The following is a 14,572-nucleotide window of genomic DNA, read 5'->3' on the forward strand; positions in this document are numbered from 1 at the left end:
TAGCTTTGCTAGGACTTCTCCCAGGGCCCCTAGCCGTCGCGTTTGCTACAAAAGTTGTATTCGTTGGCTTGAGCTCAACTAGTTTTGTTAGGACTTCTCTTTGAGGCCTCTGGTCGTGGCTTCGGCTACCAGAGTTGTTTTCGTTGGCTTGAGCTCAACTAGTTTCGTTAGGACTTCTCCTTGGGGCCTCTGGTCGTGGCTTGGGCTACCAGAGCAACTTGTTTTCATTGGCTTGAGCTCAACTAGTTTCGTTAGGACTTCTCCTTTGGGCCTCTAATTGTGGCTTGGGCTACTAGAGTTGTTTTCGTTGGCTTGAGCTCAACTAGTTTCGTTAGGACTTCTCCTTGAGGCCTCTGGTTGTGGTTTGGCCTACCAGAGCTACTTGTTTTCGTCGGCTTGAGCCCAACTAGTTTCGTTAGGACTTCTCCTTGAGGCCTGTGGTCGTGGCTTGGGCTACCAGAGCTACTTGTTTTCTTCGGCTTGAGCACAACTAGTTTTGTTAGGACTTCTCCTTCATCGAGTAGTATATATTATATGTATATTTTTTTTCAAAAAATACTATCTATTGAAAGAAAACTCTTGCTTGTAGTGTTGTTATCCCGCCTAACGACTTTATTTTAGAAAAAAAATAGGATGATGTAGTAGCCGTACAACCAACCTGAGCTGCTTTTATTCTGGCATGTCTGTTGTGGGATCTCCGTAGAAAACCTTATCTCCTCCGACGGTCTCCAGGTTGGTCGTCTCCTCTCCACAATTCCGGGCCGAGATCAGATAGCATTCCCGAGCTACTTCTTGATTCCCTCTAACCGTCCCTACTAGGTTCGTTCCCGGGACAGGGAATTTTATCATTAGGTGGTTCATGGAGATTATGGCTCCGGATTCCCTTAGGAAGTTCCTCCCTAGTATGATGTTGTAGGCATGCATTTATTCGACTATGGCGAAGTTTAGCATCATAGCCTTTTTTTTACCTCCCCGTCTCCTATTAGTATAGGTAACGATGTCGTTCTGTCGGTTTCTACTTGATTGTCGCCGAAACCTGTCAACCAAGAGTTGTATGATTTAAGGTATTGAGGACTTACCCCGATCTTTCGAAAGCATGTACGGCTCATGACTTCGGTTGAACTTCTTGTGTTAACTAGAATGCGTCCGACATTCCAATTTGCCACCACTGCTGTTATTACCATCGGGTCTGCGTATGGAATGATTACCCCTACCAGGTCATCGTCAGTGAAGGTAATGGGCGGGTGTCTCCTCGCTGGGCCTGTTGAACAGGGCTGGCATTTTTTGCCTCATTGGCGAATCAACGTTGTTCTCCCTTGGTGTTTCCGCTAAGGGTTGGCCCCCCGGCGATGGTATTGAGGTTGTCGATTACTCCGGCATTCTCTTCTGGTCCTTTGCCCGTCTTGTTGGAGCTCGTGAAATGTGTGTCGGTGTCCAATCCTGATCCAATCCCTCATTTGATTGCTAACCTTTTGTTATTATATTCAGGTATTTGGTGCTCTTTCGGATATACTTGTCTACCTCGCCCTTCCTTACCATTTCTTATATGAGGTTCCTAAGGTGTCGGCAACTGTCAGTGGTGTGACCATATCCTCGATGAAAAGCGCACTATGCGGTCATGTCTTTGGTGCTGAACTCCTCTCTGTCGCCATTAGGTTTGGGCAGCTCTACCTTTCCTTTTGACTTAAGTATCTGCTAAATTTCCTCTTTACCCTTTGTTAGTGGGGTGTATGTGATGAAATCGGGTCTTGATCTCCTGCTCCGGTCTCGTTCCCTGGGGGGTTTTGCTTCCTCTCGTTCTTTCTTCCTGAATGACTCTCCTTCGTATGGGATGTTGGATACTTCCTTCATCCTCCGATAATCTTCCTCCTTTCTTATACATTGTTGGACCTTTTCTATCAGTTCCGCGGGCGTGCCTGGCCGTCGGCTGGAGATCTCTTTTATGATGTAATCCTGTCAGAGACTCCTTTTCAGGGCGGCGAACACGACTTTTGGTTCCAGTTCGGGAATCTGTACCATGAGGTTCCAAACCCTCTGCTAGTAGGTGGCGAGGGATTCGTTTCTTCTTTGGGCTATATTAAATAGTTCGTCGGTTTCTCTCTTGATTGTGGTGCTTCCTCGGAAGGCGTCGCAGAAGACTTGGGCAAGCTGCTCGAAGGATTTGATTGAGCCTGGCCCCAGTGCTTGATACCATGCCTGAGCTGGCCCTTTCAGTATGGTGGCGAAAACCACACACCACACGTTCTGGTTGGTAGTATAAAGGTTCATCACTGAAGTATAACTATTGATGAATACTCCTGGATCCTCCAAACCGTGATAATGGTCGAGTGCCGAGCATTTGAAGTTCTTTGGTTTTTCCGACTCCAATATCTCCTGACTTAGAGGGGGCTGGTGTATCACTGCTCTTCCCCACTACTTATTTTTCTTCCTCTCTCGGGTCAACTCTCCTACTTGGTGTATGAGCACCTCGCAGACCGTCAGACCGTCGATACATCCTTCGCCGATCCCCTCGTTTTAAAGGACGCATGGGCGGTTCTGGCCCAGTGTTCCATATTCGTCTAAGATGCTCTGTAAGTGCATCTGATCGCCAGGCTGTAATTCTAGAGCTCCGGTTGAGAATGCATTACCTGGTGAGAAAGTCTTCGAGCGTGCATCCTGATCGCTGACTTTCTCTCCTCCGATGTTGCGCTTTTCTTGATTGTTTCGGCCTTACAGAGGCTTTCTTGTAATCGCTTTACCTCTTCGTTCCCTCGTACCCAGTCGGCCTTAAGTCGTTCAATTGTGGCCATGAGCTCAACTGCGTCGGGTATCTGGTTCTGGGATCCGCGTGGAGTGTGCTCCTCTGAGGACATGTCTTACCTGAGGGTTTGAAGAAACGGTTAGGGCTAAACAAAGTAATGAAAAGAGTTCGGGTTATCGAACTGATGATTTTGCTGGAGAGATCCCCTCCTTCTAGCGAGAAATGCTGATGTCAAAAAATGGGCTTCTGTTATATCAGCATGAAACAGGGAGTTGATGCACGACAACCACCGTTAAGTTGAATGTTCTGTTAAGTCAGGTTAGATCCTATCGATTGTTTCTGCCTCCAGATCTGGTTCTCTGTTTCTTTTCTTCTGCTTCTCGCTCCTTGCTCCTTGCTCCTTGCTCCTTGCTCATGCGCATGCTCCTTGCTCCTTGCTCCTGCTTCTTGCTCCTACCTACTTCTCATGTTCGTCTGTTCCCAAAGGGGGGAAAACTTGCAAAGGGTTTGAAAACTGTTCTGACGCTCAAGACAGTCAGGGTGTTCTTTGCAGTAAGAGAATTAATGTTGATCGATCCTTTTGGGGGCGAGTTGTGAGAACTCAGAGTTTCTTGTGATCTTCTAGGGTTTTCAGATCGTGTCCTTTGAAGGACGATTTGGGGGTCTTTTATAGGCTTAGAAGGCAGCGATGATTGCCGTGGAGGGAAGTTTCCCCTTTGTGTTTATCTCGCATCCAGGATAGATGAAAGTTCCTAAGTTCAAGGATCTTTTGTAGATATCCTGCCAATGACATTGATCTTTGGGGAGAAGTTTCCTCTATTGGACGCGTGAAGTCCAAACTTGCTTAAACACTTAGAGATCTGTAGCCGACTGAAATCTCTGTGGAGATTCTGCGATTAAGTTGGTAGATTGCTGGTGCGCTTTGCCTTCCCAGTTCTGGGCGTAAGGCATCGACCAAACCTACGTGGACCCTCCTCATTGTTGGGTTTTACACCCTTATACTAATGTAAATGGCGAAAATAAGACATCTAATGTCTACATTAGTATTCACAGGATCACATGCATGCATAAGCCTATAATAATACTAAGCAAAACTAGATAATCGATTACCTTATTCGCTAGTTTTTCCCTCGAACCTTTCCAATTGCTTTTGAGAAGACCAAGAGCTTCAAACGTAGCTCCTCTACTTAGGACACGAGCAATCAACTTGATCTCCCACCTTGTTGTTAGCTAGCACACCAATGGTGGTTGGAAGGAAGAACACCTTTCTTCTTTGACTAGATAGATAGTAATGAGAATTAGCTCACTTTCTCCTCTCTACTTGATGTGGTAGAGTAAGAAAGCTTAGAGAGAAATTCCACACCTTATTCTCTGTCCTAAGAGTGTTTATATAGAACCCTAATGAGAATACACCTCCTCAAAGGTTTCCTAAAACAACATTTAGAATAAGATTTAGGGAAATTATCGAAAATAGCAACTAGTGATATTTTCTCAATTCCCAAAGGAGGGGACGTCCAAATCCAGCCAAAATTGGCAGATATAATGTTCATAACATAAGGAAACGTCCCTCCAAAAATCAGCCCAATCCGAGCCCTAAAAGTGTCCGAATCGGTTTAGGCCCAAAACCCGTTTTAGGGCTTTTTGTACTATCTTTGCCTAATTTCTCTTTAGGCCTATGAGATATGTTTATGGGACACTCCCATGATTGTATCTCATTCTCACTAGTCATATCCTTGATCAAATTGTCACTCTTATGTGTAACCCGTTGTAGGATCCAATCGAAGTTAGTCGCGAATTACTTCGTAATTCGACGATCGTAGTTGGTCTCTAGCTTAAACTCTATGATCCCTAAATCAATCAGACTTGATGATCTTCTACATCAATTGTCTTATCCGACAAATTGTTCGCATTGTCACCTTGGCCGAAGGACATCTCCTTCAACTCCTTCACCCATTCCTATAGAAACCCCAGGGCTAATCCGTTCGCGTCAAGGTCGTTACAGGGCTGGTTTCCTCTAGCCGACCTTCCATTTAAGGGAGTACGTGACGGATCATCAAGGGTTCAACTGACCTTGTTACCTTAAGCCGGGTTGACCCGATGGACTTCAGGTCTGATATTGACTCTTCAGAAGTTAGTCAACGTCTAGACATTTTTATGCATCATCAACTGTCTTGAGCGTCGGAGCGGCTTTCGAACCCTTTGCAGATTTTTCCCCCAGGAATCCAGGAGCAGGAGCAAGGAACTAGAGCTGGAGCAAAGAGCATGAGCAGGAACCCAAAACCACAGTCAATCTAACAGAATATTTAACTTTAACGGACGCTGCCAGATATCAAATCCCTTTTTTTCATGTTGATATAACGGAAAAACCAGTTTTTGACATCAGCACAAATCATTAAAACTTGAAAGATCTTAAGATGGAAAACCTTAATGAAGAATATATTTATGTGGATTTTAGATATAGATGGAGAAACAAAGCAAACCCTAAAATCATAGTTGCATGAGGTTTTTAGAAGATAGAGAGGCAAATCAATTTTCATTTTTGCCTATAAGGGAATATGGGATGTTTAAGCAACAAAAGATTTTGGCAATAATCTTTTTGAAAATATAAATTTTGGAAATAGTATGTTAATTAACTCAAACCTAGTCAACACTTGTTTGCCCAAGTGGTTGGAAGTGTTGACATAAAATCCAAAACTCTGAAGGTCCCAGATTCGATTCCCAGAGGAGGTGGAATCCATGGTTACTGAATTTCAGTTATTAAAGGTATAAATAGTAAGTTCGGGCCTTAGGCCTCTTTATTATGTTGTTAGGATTTAGGCCTATTTCATTCTTATTTTAACTTAGGCAGTTATCGTGGTAATTAGATCTTAATGATGTATCAATGTCATATAATGACTAACATAAATCGTAGTCCATGTTCAAAAAAAAAATAACTCAACCTTAAGAAACCTTTGGTTATTAATGAGTTAAAATATATTTATAGAAGAGGCATTATTGGAAGAAAATAAATGGTTCCACACCCACCAAAAAATAAACTATTGGACTCATTTTTCATTTCATATTTTATGTTGGCTTATAACTTTTATTGGTTTACGAGTGGGTATACGACTAATTACCCCCTCTTTTCAGACATTTGATCAAAAAATTCTTTACCTAATAATCAAAGAAAACATCAGCTCTTTGAGATGAGTAAAAACTACTAAAATATTGATCTAAATAATCATTAATTATAAAAACTTATATCTAATTATTCACAAGATGTCACTTTCATCTCAACAAAAAAAAACAAGATGTCACTTTTAGCCTTATGTTGTCAAAAGACATGTCCCCTTGTATTTTTAAAATTACATCCTTACCATTTCAAGATGCCAAAATGACATTTTGTTAATACGGAAGGTTACATATATAAATTTTACTAACATAAGGGTAAACTGTAATTTTAATATAAAGATATAAAGATGTCAGTTTGCTAATATAGAAAGGTAAAAATGTCATTTTGACATTATAAGGGTAAAACATCATTTTGACATGATAACTGTGAAACATGGTGGCGTCATATTCAGAACATTAACCCAAAATCAACATACAAGGCAAACATGTTGGTGGCGTAAGATTACGGACTTTGATAGCCAAACTCACACCCAATATGTGGGAGTGGGCAAGGCGTTTGGGTCCAATCCATTATGAACTAGGAATCTTTAAGATTCATAGTTCCTAGACTTTTTGTTACCAAACAGACTAAACAATCTTCATTTCTTCCGAATCTCACTTTGGTAGAAATCATATTTGGATTACTCCGTCCAATTACACCGTTAATGGTTAATGGCTGGACTAAATAAGAATTTAAAAAATAGAGTGTGAAATGGGTAGTTGGTCATAAAAAAAAATGAATTTAGCACGTGAAATAATTTACTTACAACTTGCTCATTTGGCAATTGAGGAGAAACCTCATCTAATTGTTTATTTATAAATAGATGACAACTCTTTTGGTTTGTCAAGCATCAAGCTCTTCTACAAGTTTTTGCTATTTCACCCCTTCAAGCTCTGTTACAACTTACAATTGTTTGCTCTCTAATTTTTCGAGATCCTATACCACCCTAGAAATAAATGATGATCATGGACAACATGTACAGTTGGTACTCAGTTGCTTTGTTTTTCATTACTTGGTGTATCATTGGATTTAGTCATTTCGTCTACAGATGGAGCAACCCAAAATGCAAAGGAAAACTCCCGCCAGGCTCCATGGGGTTACCCTTTGTTGGCGAGAGCATTCAGTTCTTTATCCCTACGAAATCACTCGATATGCCTGGTTTCATTAAGAGGCGAATATCCAGGTACAATACTCAAAAAACATTTCTGTCAAGGGCTTATGTGTGTTATCTATTTGACCTGCAACCTAAAATTGCTTATTGTTTGTAATTTGTTAGATACGGGAAGGTGTTTCGAACCAGCTTGGCCGGAAGACCGATCGTGGTTTCAGCAGACCCGGAACTCAACTATTTTATATTCCAACAGGAAGGGAAGTTAGTAGAGTTGTGGTACATGGACTCACTTTCTTCAATTGTCGGTGGTGCTTTTGATGTCACTGCTATTGCTAACGTTCACAAGTACATCAAAAGCGCCGTTCTTGACCATTTCGGTCCTGAAGTCCTCAAAAACAAGATGCTGCCTGAATTAGAAACCATGTCTTACGAAAATCTAAAATCTTGGTCTACTCAACCCTCTGTCGAGCTAAAAGAATCCATATCAAGTGTATGTACTGATACATTTTATTTGAACACAATGAAAATTCCCCATTTCAGATTCACGTATAATATGCGAGTTCCGCTGGGTAGGATCTTAATCATCTTGCTTATTTTTACACAGATGCTATTCGATTTGACAGCTAAAAAGCTATTTAGCTACGACCCCAGCAAGTCTTCTGTGAATTTGGCTAAGAAATTAAGCAACTTTGTACAATGTGTTATGTCGGTTCCGCTTAATGTTCCAGGAACCACTTACCACCGATGCATGAAGGTAGGTATCTGTTTAATTGTCTTTTTATTTTGTAATCAATGAAAATAGAGTAATGCTAGAGAATAAGAAAAGCAGACTCTGGGCAGAAGTACTATGCGGCTTGTCGTGATTTGCTGATAGTGGATCAGAATCATCGAGAGCACGAATCACAGAAATCCACATGGAATTTATGCCTAGAGTCTGCCTGGTTTTTCTTGTTTCCAGCATTTTAATCTTCATGAAAATAGATACAAGAGTATCAAATTAATTTGATGATTTCTGATTCTTGGGCTTTTTGATATCACAGGGTCAGAAACTGGTAACAAAAATGATGAGAGAAGTTTTGAGAGAGAGGCTGGCTTCAAAGAGGAAGCCACAAGGAGATTTCCTTGACCAAATCATAGAGAACATGGAGAAAGAAGATTTCTTGACTGAGGACTTTGTTGTTTTTCTTCTGTTTGGGCTTCTTCTTGCTTCTTTTGAGGCCATTTCTTCATCTCTCACAGTTGCAATGATTTTACTCACTGACCACCCTTCTGTGGTCAAGACTCTAACGGTATATAATTCAGTTTCAGTCTAGATTAGTTATGGGTGCCTCAGCCCAGTCTTTTTGTTCTTACTTTGGACTTCTCAGTCCAAAGCCCACAAATTGCAGCAAGAGGGTTCTCAGACTGGGTCTAATCTTTATTATTCAAACCCAACACGAATTATGCCCATTCTGCGTACCCGCCCCAATTCATGGGGCGCGAAGAGAGAAGGAGGTCGAGTAGTGCCCGCTCCTGTCCGAATTACCACCAGAAAGAAAAAGATACTTTGGGAAAATTTAAGAAATTAAAATTTTAACTTTTATGAAAAGTATATTAAATTGAATCAAAAAATTAGGAGTTTAAGATTTTGAAACTAAAATTTAGTTCTATTTGCTCTAACTTTTGAGTTCTTAAAGTTTTTATTTTGAACTTTTATATCTATCTATTTTCAATTGTTAACTAATTTTTACTCCTATTCATTATTTTGTTTTGTTATTTAGTTGTTAGATTTAGGTTTTAATTTTGGACTAATGATTTTTCAAGTCAAGTTTTTGGTTTTAATTTTTATTAGTTTTATATATTTTATTAACCCAAATATAGAATAATGATTTTGTGTTAGGGTAGTTTATAAATAACATTAGGTTTATCAAACAATCACCTCTAACATGGTTGTTACTGATTTCTTTAAATATTAAGCGTTAGTCAGTATTTTAAGACGTCAATGTTAGACTATGTCCTTTCACAAAATAATAAAATGTCATACCCTCTAACTAATGAGGGTATTTATCTATTTAATTGCAAAAGAACTCATTAATATATTCGCCTAAAAGCACATGTTATTGATTCTTTACAGGATGAGCATGAGGCGGTTCTTAGAGAACGAACCGAAAATGTGGATTCTCCGCTTTCATGGAAAGAGCATAAGACGATGACTTATACGTCTATGGTGGGTCACACAAGCTAGAAAATTATGCAAGCACGTAGCCAAATGGCTAATTATTCATTATTTTTTTGTCTAATTATTATTGAACTATTCAGGTAATTAATGAAACACTTAGGATGTCAAGTGTTGCTCCTGGTATACTGAGGAAGGTTATCAAAGATATCGATTACAACGGTATGGAAGCAAATTCTTTTTAACTTAATAACATACTATTTCATGGCTAGACGGATCACATAATTATTTGAATTTCGTATACACAAGGATATGTAATTCCACAAGGATGGACACTCATGGTTGTTCCTTCTGCAATGCAAATGAATCCTGAAAAGTTTCCTAATCCCCTCGAGTTCAACCCAAGCAGATGGAAGGTGGGTTTAAAAGTTTCTTATTACGAGTTTTTTAAGAATTATCTTTCTTTTTTTTTCGTGGGTTATACAGAAACCCATAATTACTGAAGTCGAAAAAAGAAATGTTATAAAATAAATATTTTTCTATTTACTCATGATTGGATTTCCATACAATAATTATGAAAAAACAGGATTTGGGACCAAATACTGCAAAGAGTTTTATACCATTTGGAGGAGGATTGAGGAATTGTGCTGGAGCTGAGTTTAGCAAAGTCATGATGTCTACATTTTTACATGTCCTTGTCACTAAGTTCAGGTATTGTATACTAACTAATTGAAGTCAGGCAATCATTACAAGAAAAGGTTTATTGCGGAAGACCATTCCAGACGGCTAATGTAAAACCATTGGAAATACAAAAAATCCGACCGTTATTGAGAAAACCGTCGGAGGCAGTTGATCACTCCCAATGGCGATTGATATAGCCGTCAGCATAGATGAACCCGCGTCGGTTTCTGAAAATTCAAAGCATCGTCTGAAATATCTCTTTCGATGGTTTTTGCGAATTTTATGGTTTCCTCGGAAATAGCTCTTCCATCAAGAGTAACTATCGCCAACGGTTTTGTTTAGTTGGTTTTTGTTCAAAATTTGATAAGATAAGCAAATTGATTTCATGAATGTTTGATTTTTTTTTTTTCAATTCAGCTGGACAAAAATAAAGGGAGCAAAGCTATCAAGAACACCAGCTTTATCATTGGGAGATGGCCTCCATGTCAAGATATCCAAGAAGATCCAAGAAAATGTAAAGAGTCAATTACCAACTGTATAGGTTAGAAGGATATTGTCCTGCTGCTTCAATGTAAGAGTACCTCAATTTGCTTTGGTTTGGGAAATAAGAGTCAGCTAGTGAGGCTAAGCTGATTAGATGGTTAGCTAGCTACTGGCAGCAACAATCATGTTATTTTGTGTCACGTGCTATATTTTATTTTATTTTTTGTTGAAAGACGTGCTATATTTTATTGCAAGCAAGTCTTATTTTCAGATAAAATAAGACATCAGTATTTTTCAAATCTGATTTCTTTTGCAATTTCTGACTTATAGAATTAAGGGTCCGTTTGATACGTGTGAAAATGTGAGTAAGAAAATTGTTTTTTCAAGGAAATCAGTTTTCTATTGTTTGGTTGGCCACTTTGAGTAAGAAAATCGATTTCCTAAGAAAAAAAAGTGTGCAAGTGGTCTAATTTTTTTCCCACCTTTTAAATGGGAAAGTTGATTTCTCACTCAATTCCTCCTCCTGTAACTCTCTCCTCCCGTAACTTTCTCTCTTTTTTTTCACTCCTACCGTAACTTTCTCTGTTCATCCCTGTCCAATTAATAAATAAAACCGAAATAATAAATAAGCTGAAATTTTAAAGGCACCCCTTAAATTCTAAAGGCACCCCTTAAATGTCTAACATTTATATATTGGTTAAAGGCCCAATTAATCAACATTTTTCTAAAGGCACCCCCTAAATGCTAAAGGTACTCCTTAAATGTCTAACATTTATACATTTGTTAAAGGCCCAATTAATAAATAAAACATAATTAATAAATATTTGTCTAAAGGCACTCTTTCTCTCACCTTCTTTTTTCGCTTTCTTATCAAGCACTTGAAATTTGACTTTGAGCTAAGAAATCCCTTTTCTTTCTAATGGGAAACAAAAGTCGTTTTCTTACCATATATTTTCTCGTGTATCAAACGAACCTTAAGAGATATTTACTATTCCTAAAAACATTTTAGCAACACAGAGATTATCATTTCACAATATATTGGCATTGCTACATTGGGGGTGCTCTAGGTTAATAACAAGAACAAAAAAAAATAATAACTGTATATTCATCCTTTTTCTCTTTTTTTTTTTAATGATATGGCTAAGTTTATTAGCTTTCAATACATCAGGTGTCATTAACTATTTTGATTTTTTATCACACCTTTAAAAGCCGATACAAATTATCCTATAGGCCATTATTATAACCATTATTAATAAATAACACTATTATTCTAAGTTCAATAAACCATCGATTTTACTTTCGCAAAAATTGAGTCAGAGATTTTTGGAATTTTGGAATAGAAGCATTACCAACTAAGCTACTAGTTGTTGTCTTATTCATCCTTTTGAGGTAGTCTCTCGTGTTGCCCAAAGCCTACTACTAAACCCCCTACGCTTGTAGAAATTAATGGGATAAAAGATCCTAGTCACTTTTTTTAAAATGATTTTCATCCAATCCACTATAAAGATCACTACAAAATCACGTGCTCAATAAAAAGGTCTAAATCGACCCTCAAGTTTTCTTCAATTTAGAAATGAAAACCTTCCATACAATTTGATGTAACATTTCCCACGTGTATCTATTAATCCATGTCATTACAAATCGTTATTTCAATAATCTCAGCCAGGTTTCACTACATAAATAACATGTGCATGATTAGTGTGTGACCATATCATTACAAAAAATTTTATCGTCTCACTATAGTCAATTTGGGTCTCTGCATACGTGATTTTTTGAAACATTGTCATAAAGCATTTGAACTCCTCTTGTTTTAAATTAAATTGGCTTTGACATGTATCACCACATACTTGTGTATCTCGAAAGTACACAGTAATCTTGCGCCATGTGGCAAGACTTCACCAATGGGGCTAGTTAGTGCAAGTTATTGATTAGAAACACATTTGGCATTGAGTTGGAGGGAACAACGTCCTCAGACGATTGAGTTCCCACGCATACTGGTTTGTTGCGTCACCATCCATGATAATAAGTGCCGAAGTGGATTTCAATGTAGAAGTTACCTCGACAATCTCGAGAGATGGCTTGTCAAATCAGTTGGTTTTATACATACAGTCGGGCATCAACACGGTACGGAAGCACTTCAATAGTGCAATGGAGTTAGCATGTGCCCAAAATTGATTTGTTAATTTATCAGTTTCTTCGTTTCTTGAATAATGGTAAACGTGATTGTGTTCCACCAACAACTTAATCATTTGTTGCATTGGACTTTTTACTTTTTGGCTTTCCCTACTTATCTTCAACCGAGCATTATAAATGGTTTTCAATGTTGAGGTGTTGTCCTTAAATATTTACAAAGTTGTGAGAGAATAAGAGATGGTTTTGTACCGTTTTGCATTAGTTGTTGAACAACAGTTTTTTCACCGGGTTCCAATCTGTTCGCATATGCATGACCAAGAAGATTTTCTGCTAACTTAGTGTTGTGGATTCCAGACACAACTGTCACTTTCTAGGTGTCACTTTCTAGGTGTCACTTTCTAGGTGTCACTTTCTAGGTGTCACCATCCCTCGATATTCCTTTAAGCTTGACTGAACATTGACTTTTTGTTGCTCGTGCTTTTTTGGGTGGTTGATGTTTCGGAAGAAAATCCTTCTTGTCATGTGAGCGAAACACCCTTCTTCTTTCGCAACATATTTCTAGCCGGGTTTCTCTCTAGCTTTCATATTAACTGACTTGTCGATCAAAACTAAAACGTAATGCCTTTCCAATTTTTTGCCTATTCGATTATGTAGTCTCGAGCTTGGAATACATCTTCTATAAAAAAAAATAGTCACCAACTTCAACACTAATTGGGTACTCAGCATTTCAACGTAAATTCTCTTCAACATGGTACTCATCTTCCTTGAGAGGATTTCCAAAATTAATTTGAGAAATATTAGGTCTGGAATCTGTCAAAAGGGAAGAACAGGAAGCATCAGAATTATGCCCCAAGGGACTAGTCAGTCAGGCAATTCAAAAGCCCCAATGGACTGGTCAGTCTATGACTATTCATGCATAAACGGATCATTTAATCCATACGGTTGTGAAAGGTCTCGAATCCGACTTGTCTGACTAGCCCAGATTTCAAACTTTTGGGCAGCAAACTATTCATTCCGTGTTCAAAAATCAAATAATGGATTGGAGAATGTATGTATACTTCATTACTTCTCCTTGTTTGGAAATAGTTTGGGGAGTTCATATGCATGTAGAACTCATATTTCTAGAATCCCCTTTATTCATGGTTATCTTCTTTTTAAAAGATTCTATAACACAATTGAATGGTGAATATCTCACTCGGGTTGATTGTTTCATATATTTAATTTGCCACCGGTAAGTGTCGATGTCGGAGATTGTTTGGTATATTTAAGTTTGTTCCCTCATGCCAGAGAAGGCACGAGTGAACAAACTCTCTAAATCTACGAGTAAGTTACAACTCCATAAACTAGCGTTTAGTCAACACTCAATATTTTAACTGCAAGGACAATCTGACTGGCTTGATCATTGGAGAGGTTTTCGAGTTCTTTCCAGGTCCCCCCCCCCCCCCCCAGATCGTGAGGAACAAAGCGGGATTCAACTTTGTAATCTTAACTGATTCTAGGAAGACAAATTTTGACATCAGTACTTCAGGTCTTTGAAGTTGTAGTAATTTATTTTACTACATGATCGATGTTTTTTATTCTTTGGGATATCCCACTTCAAGATAAAGAACTTATAGGACCAACGAATATATAAATAAAAAATTATAAAAACCGATTTTTCATCTAGTAGATTAATGATAATAAAGATCTGCCGAAACCAAAACAAGAAGAAGAAAAAACTAAAATCTTCTTGAAGGCACGAAATATTAAATTTGAATCTTTCAAGAGATATGTTTGTATTGATAAGCTTATAGCAAGTCCAACTAGGGGCTGGAGGGGCCCTAAATTCCCGGTCCAACTACAACCGACCTTTAATTAAGGGCCGACTGAACTCCCCAATAGAGCGAGCTCCCAACGGTCATGTTGGGGATCACATCTAGCCGTTGGATGTGATCCAACGGCAAGATTTGATCATTGGATCACATCCAACGGTCCAATTTTTTTTTAAAACAAAATAAAATTAAAAAAACAGTTATTTTGATTAACTTTTTTTTTTTAAATTTAACAAAAACTTACACATTAATTTTTTTTTAAATCTAACGAAAAACCATTCATTTTTTAAAATCCGACGTGTCGGTT

The 14,572-nt window shown here is 38.4% G+C and overlaps 1 protein-coding gene across 1 annotated transcript; it reads left to right on the plus strand.

Annotated features, from left to right (window-relative positions):
* Positions 1-1,107: 1,107 nt before the first annotated feature.
* Positions 1,108-10,379, plus strand: LOC147538903 (beta-amyrin 16-alpha-hydroxylase CYP87D16-like). The gene is made up of 11 exons (XM_086643039.1): positions 1,108-1,233; positions 1,489-1,655; positions 6,940-7,074; positions 7,168-7,492; positions 7,607-7,756; positions 8,043-8,180; positions 9,116-9,208; positions 9,301-9,379; positions 9,467-9,573; positions 9,744-9,868; positions 10,256-10,379. Exons 1-11 carry the CDS (start codon positions 1,108-1,110, stop codon positions 10,377-10,379), a joined length of 1,569 nt encoding a protein of 522 aa, XP_086499165.1.
* The last annotated feature ends 4,193 nt before the right edge of the window (positions 10,380-14,572 follow it).

The sequence above is a fragment of the Eschscholzia californica genome, unplaced genomic scaffold (assembly GCF_041429995.1).
Source record: "Eschscholzia californica isolate CP2 unplaced genomic scaffold, dmEscCali1.0.p SCAF_5, whole genome shotgun sequence".
In the NCBI taxonomy this organism is placed as follows: Eukaryota; Viridiplantae; Streptophyta; class Magnoliopsida; order Ranunculales; family Papaveraceae; genus Eschscholzia; species Eschscholzia californica.

Bases quoted from the DNA above. Each gene is read 5' to 3' on its own strand.
- LOC147538903 (XM_086643039.1), top strand. From the start codon at position 1,108: ATGACTTCGGTTGAACTTCTTGTGTTAACTAGAATGCGTCCGACATTC. The intron at 7,075-7,167 runs GTACAATACTCA...GTAATTTGTTAG, and splicing joins ATTAAGAGGCGAATATCCAG to ATACGGGAAGGTGTTTCGAA. The intron at 7,757-8,042 runs GTAGGTATCTGT...TTGATATCACAG, and splicing joins CTTACCACCGATGCATGAAG to GGTCAGAAACTGGTAACAAA.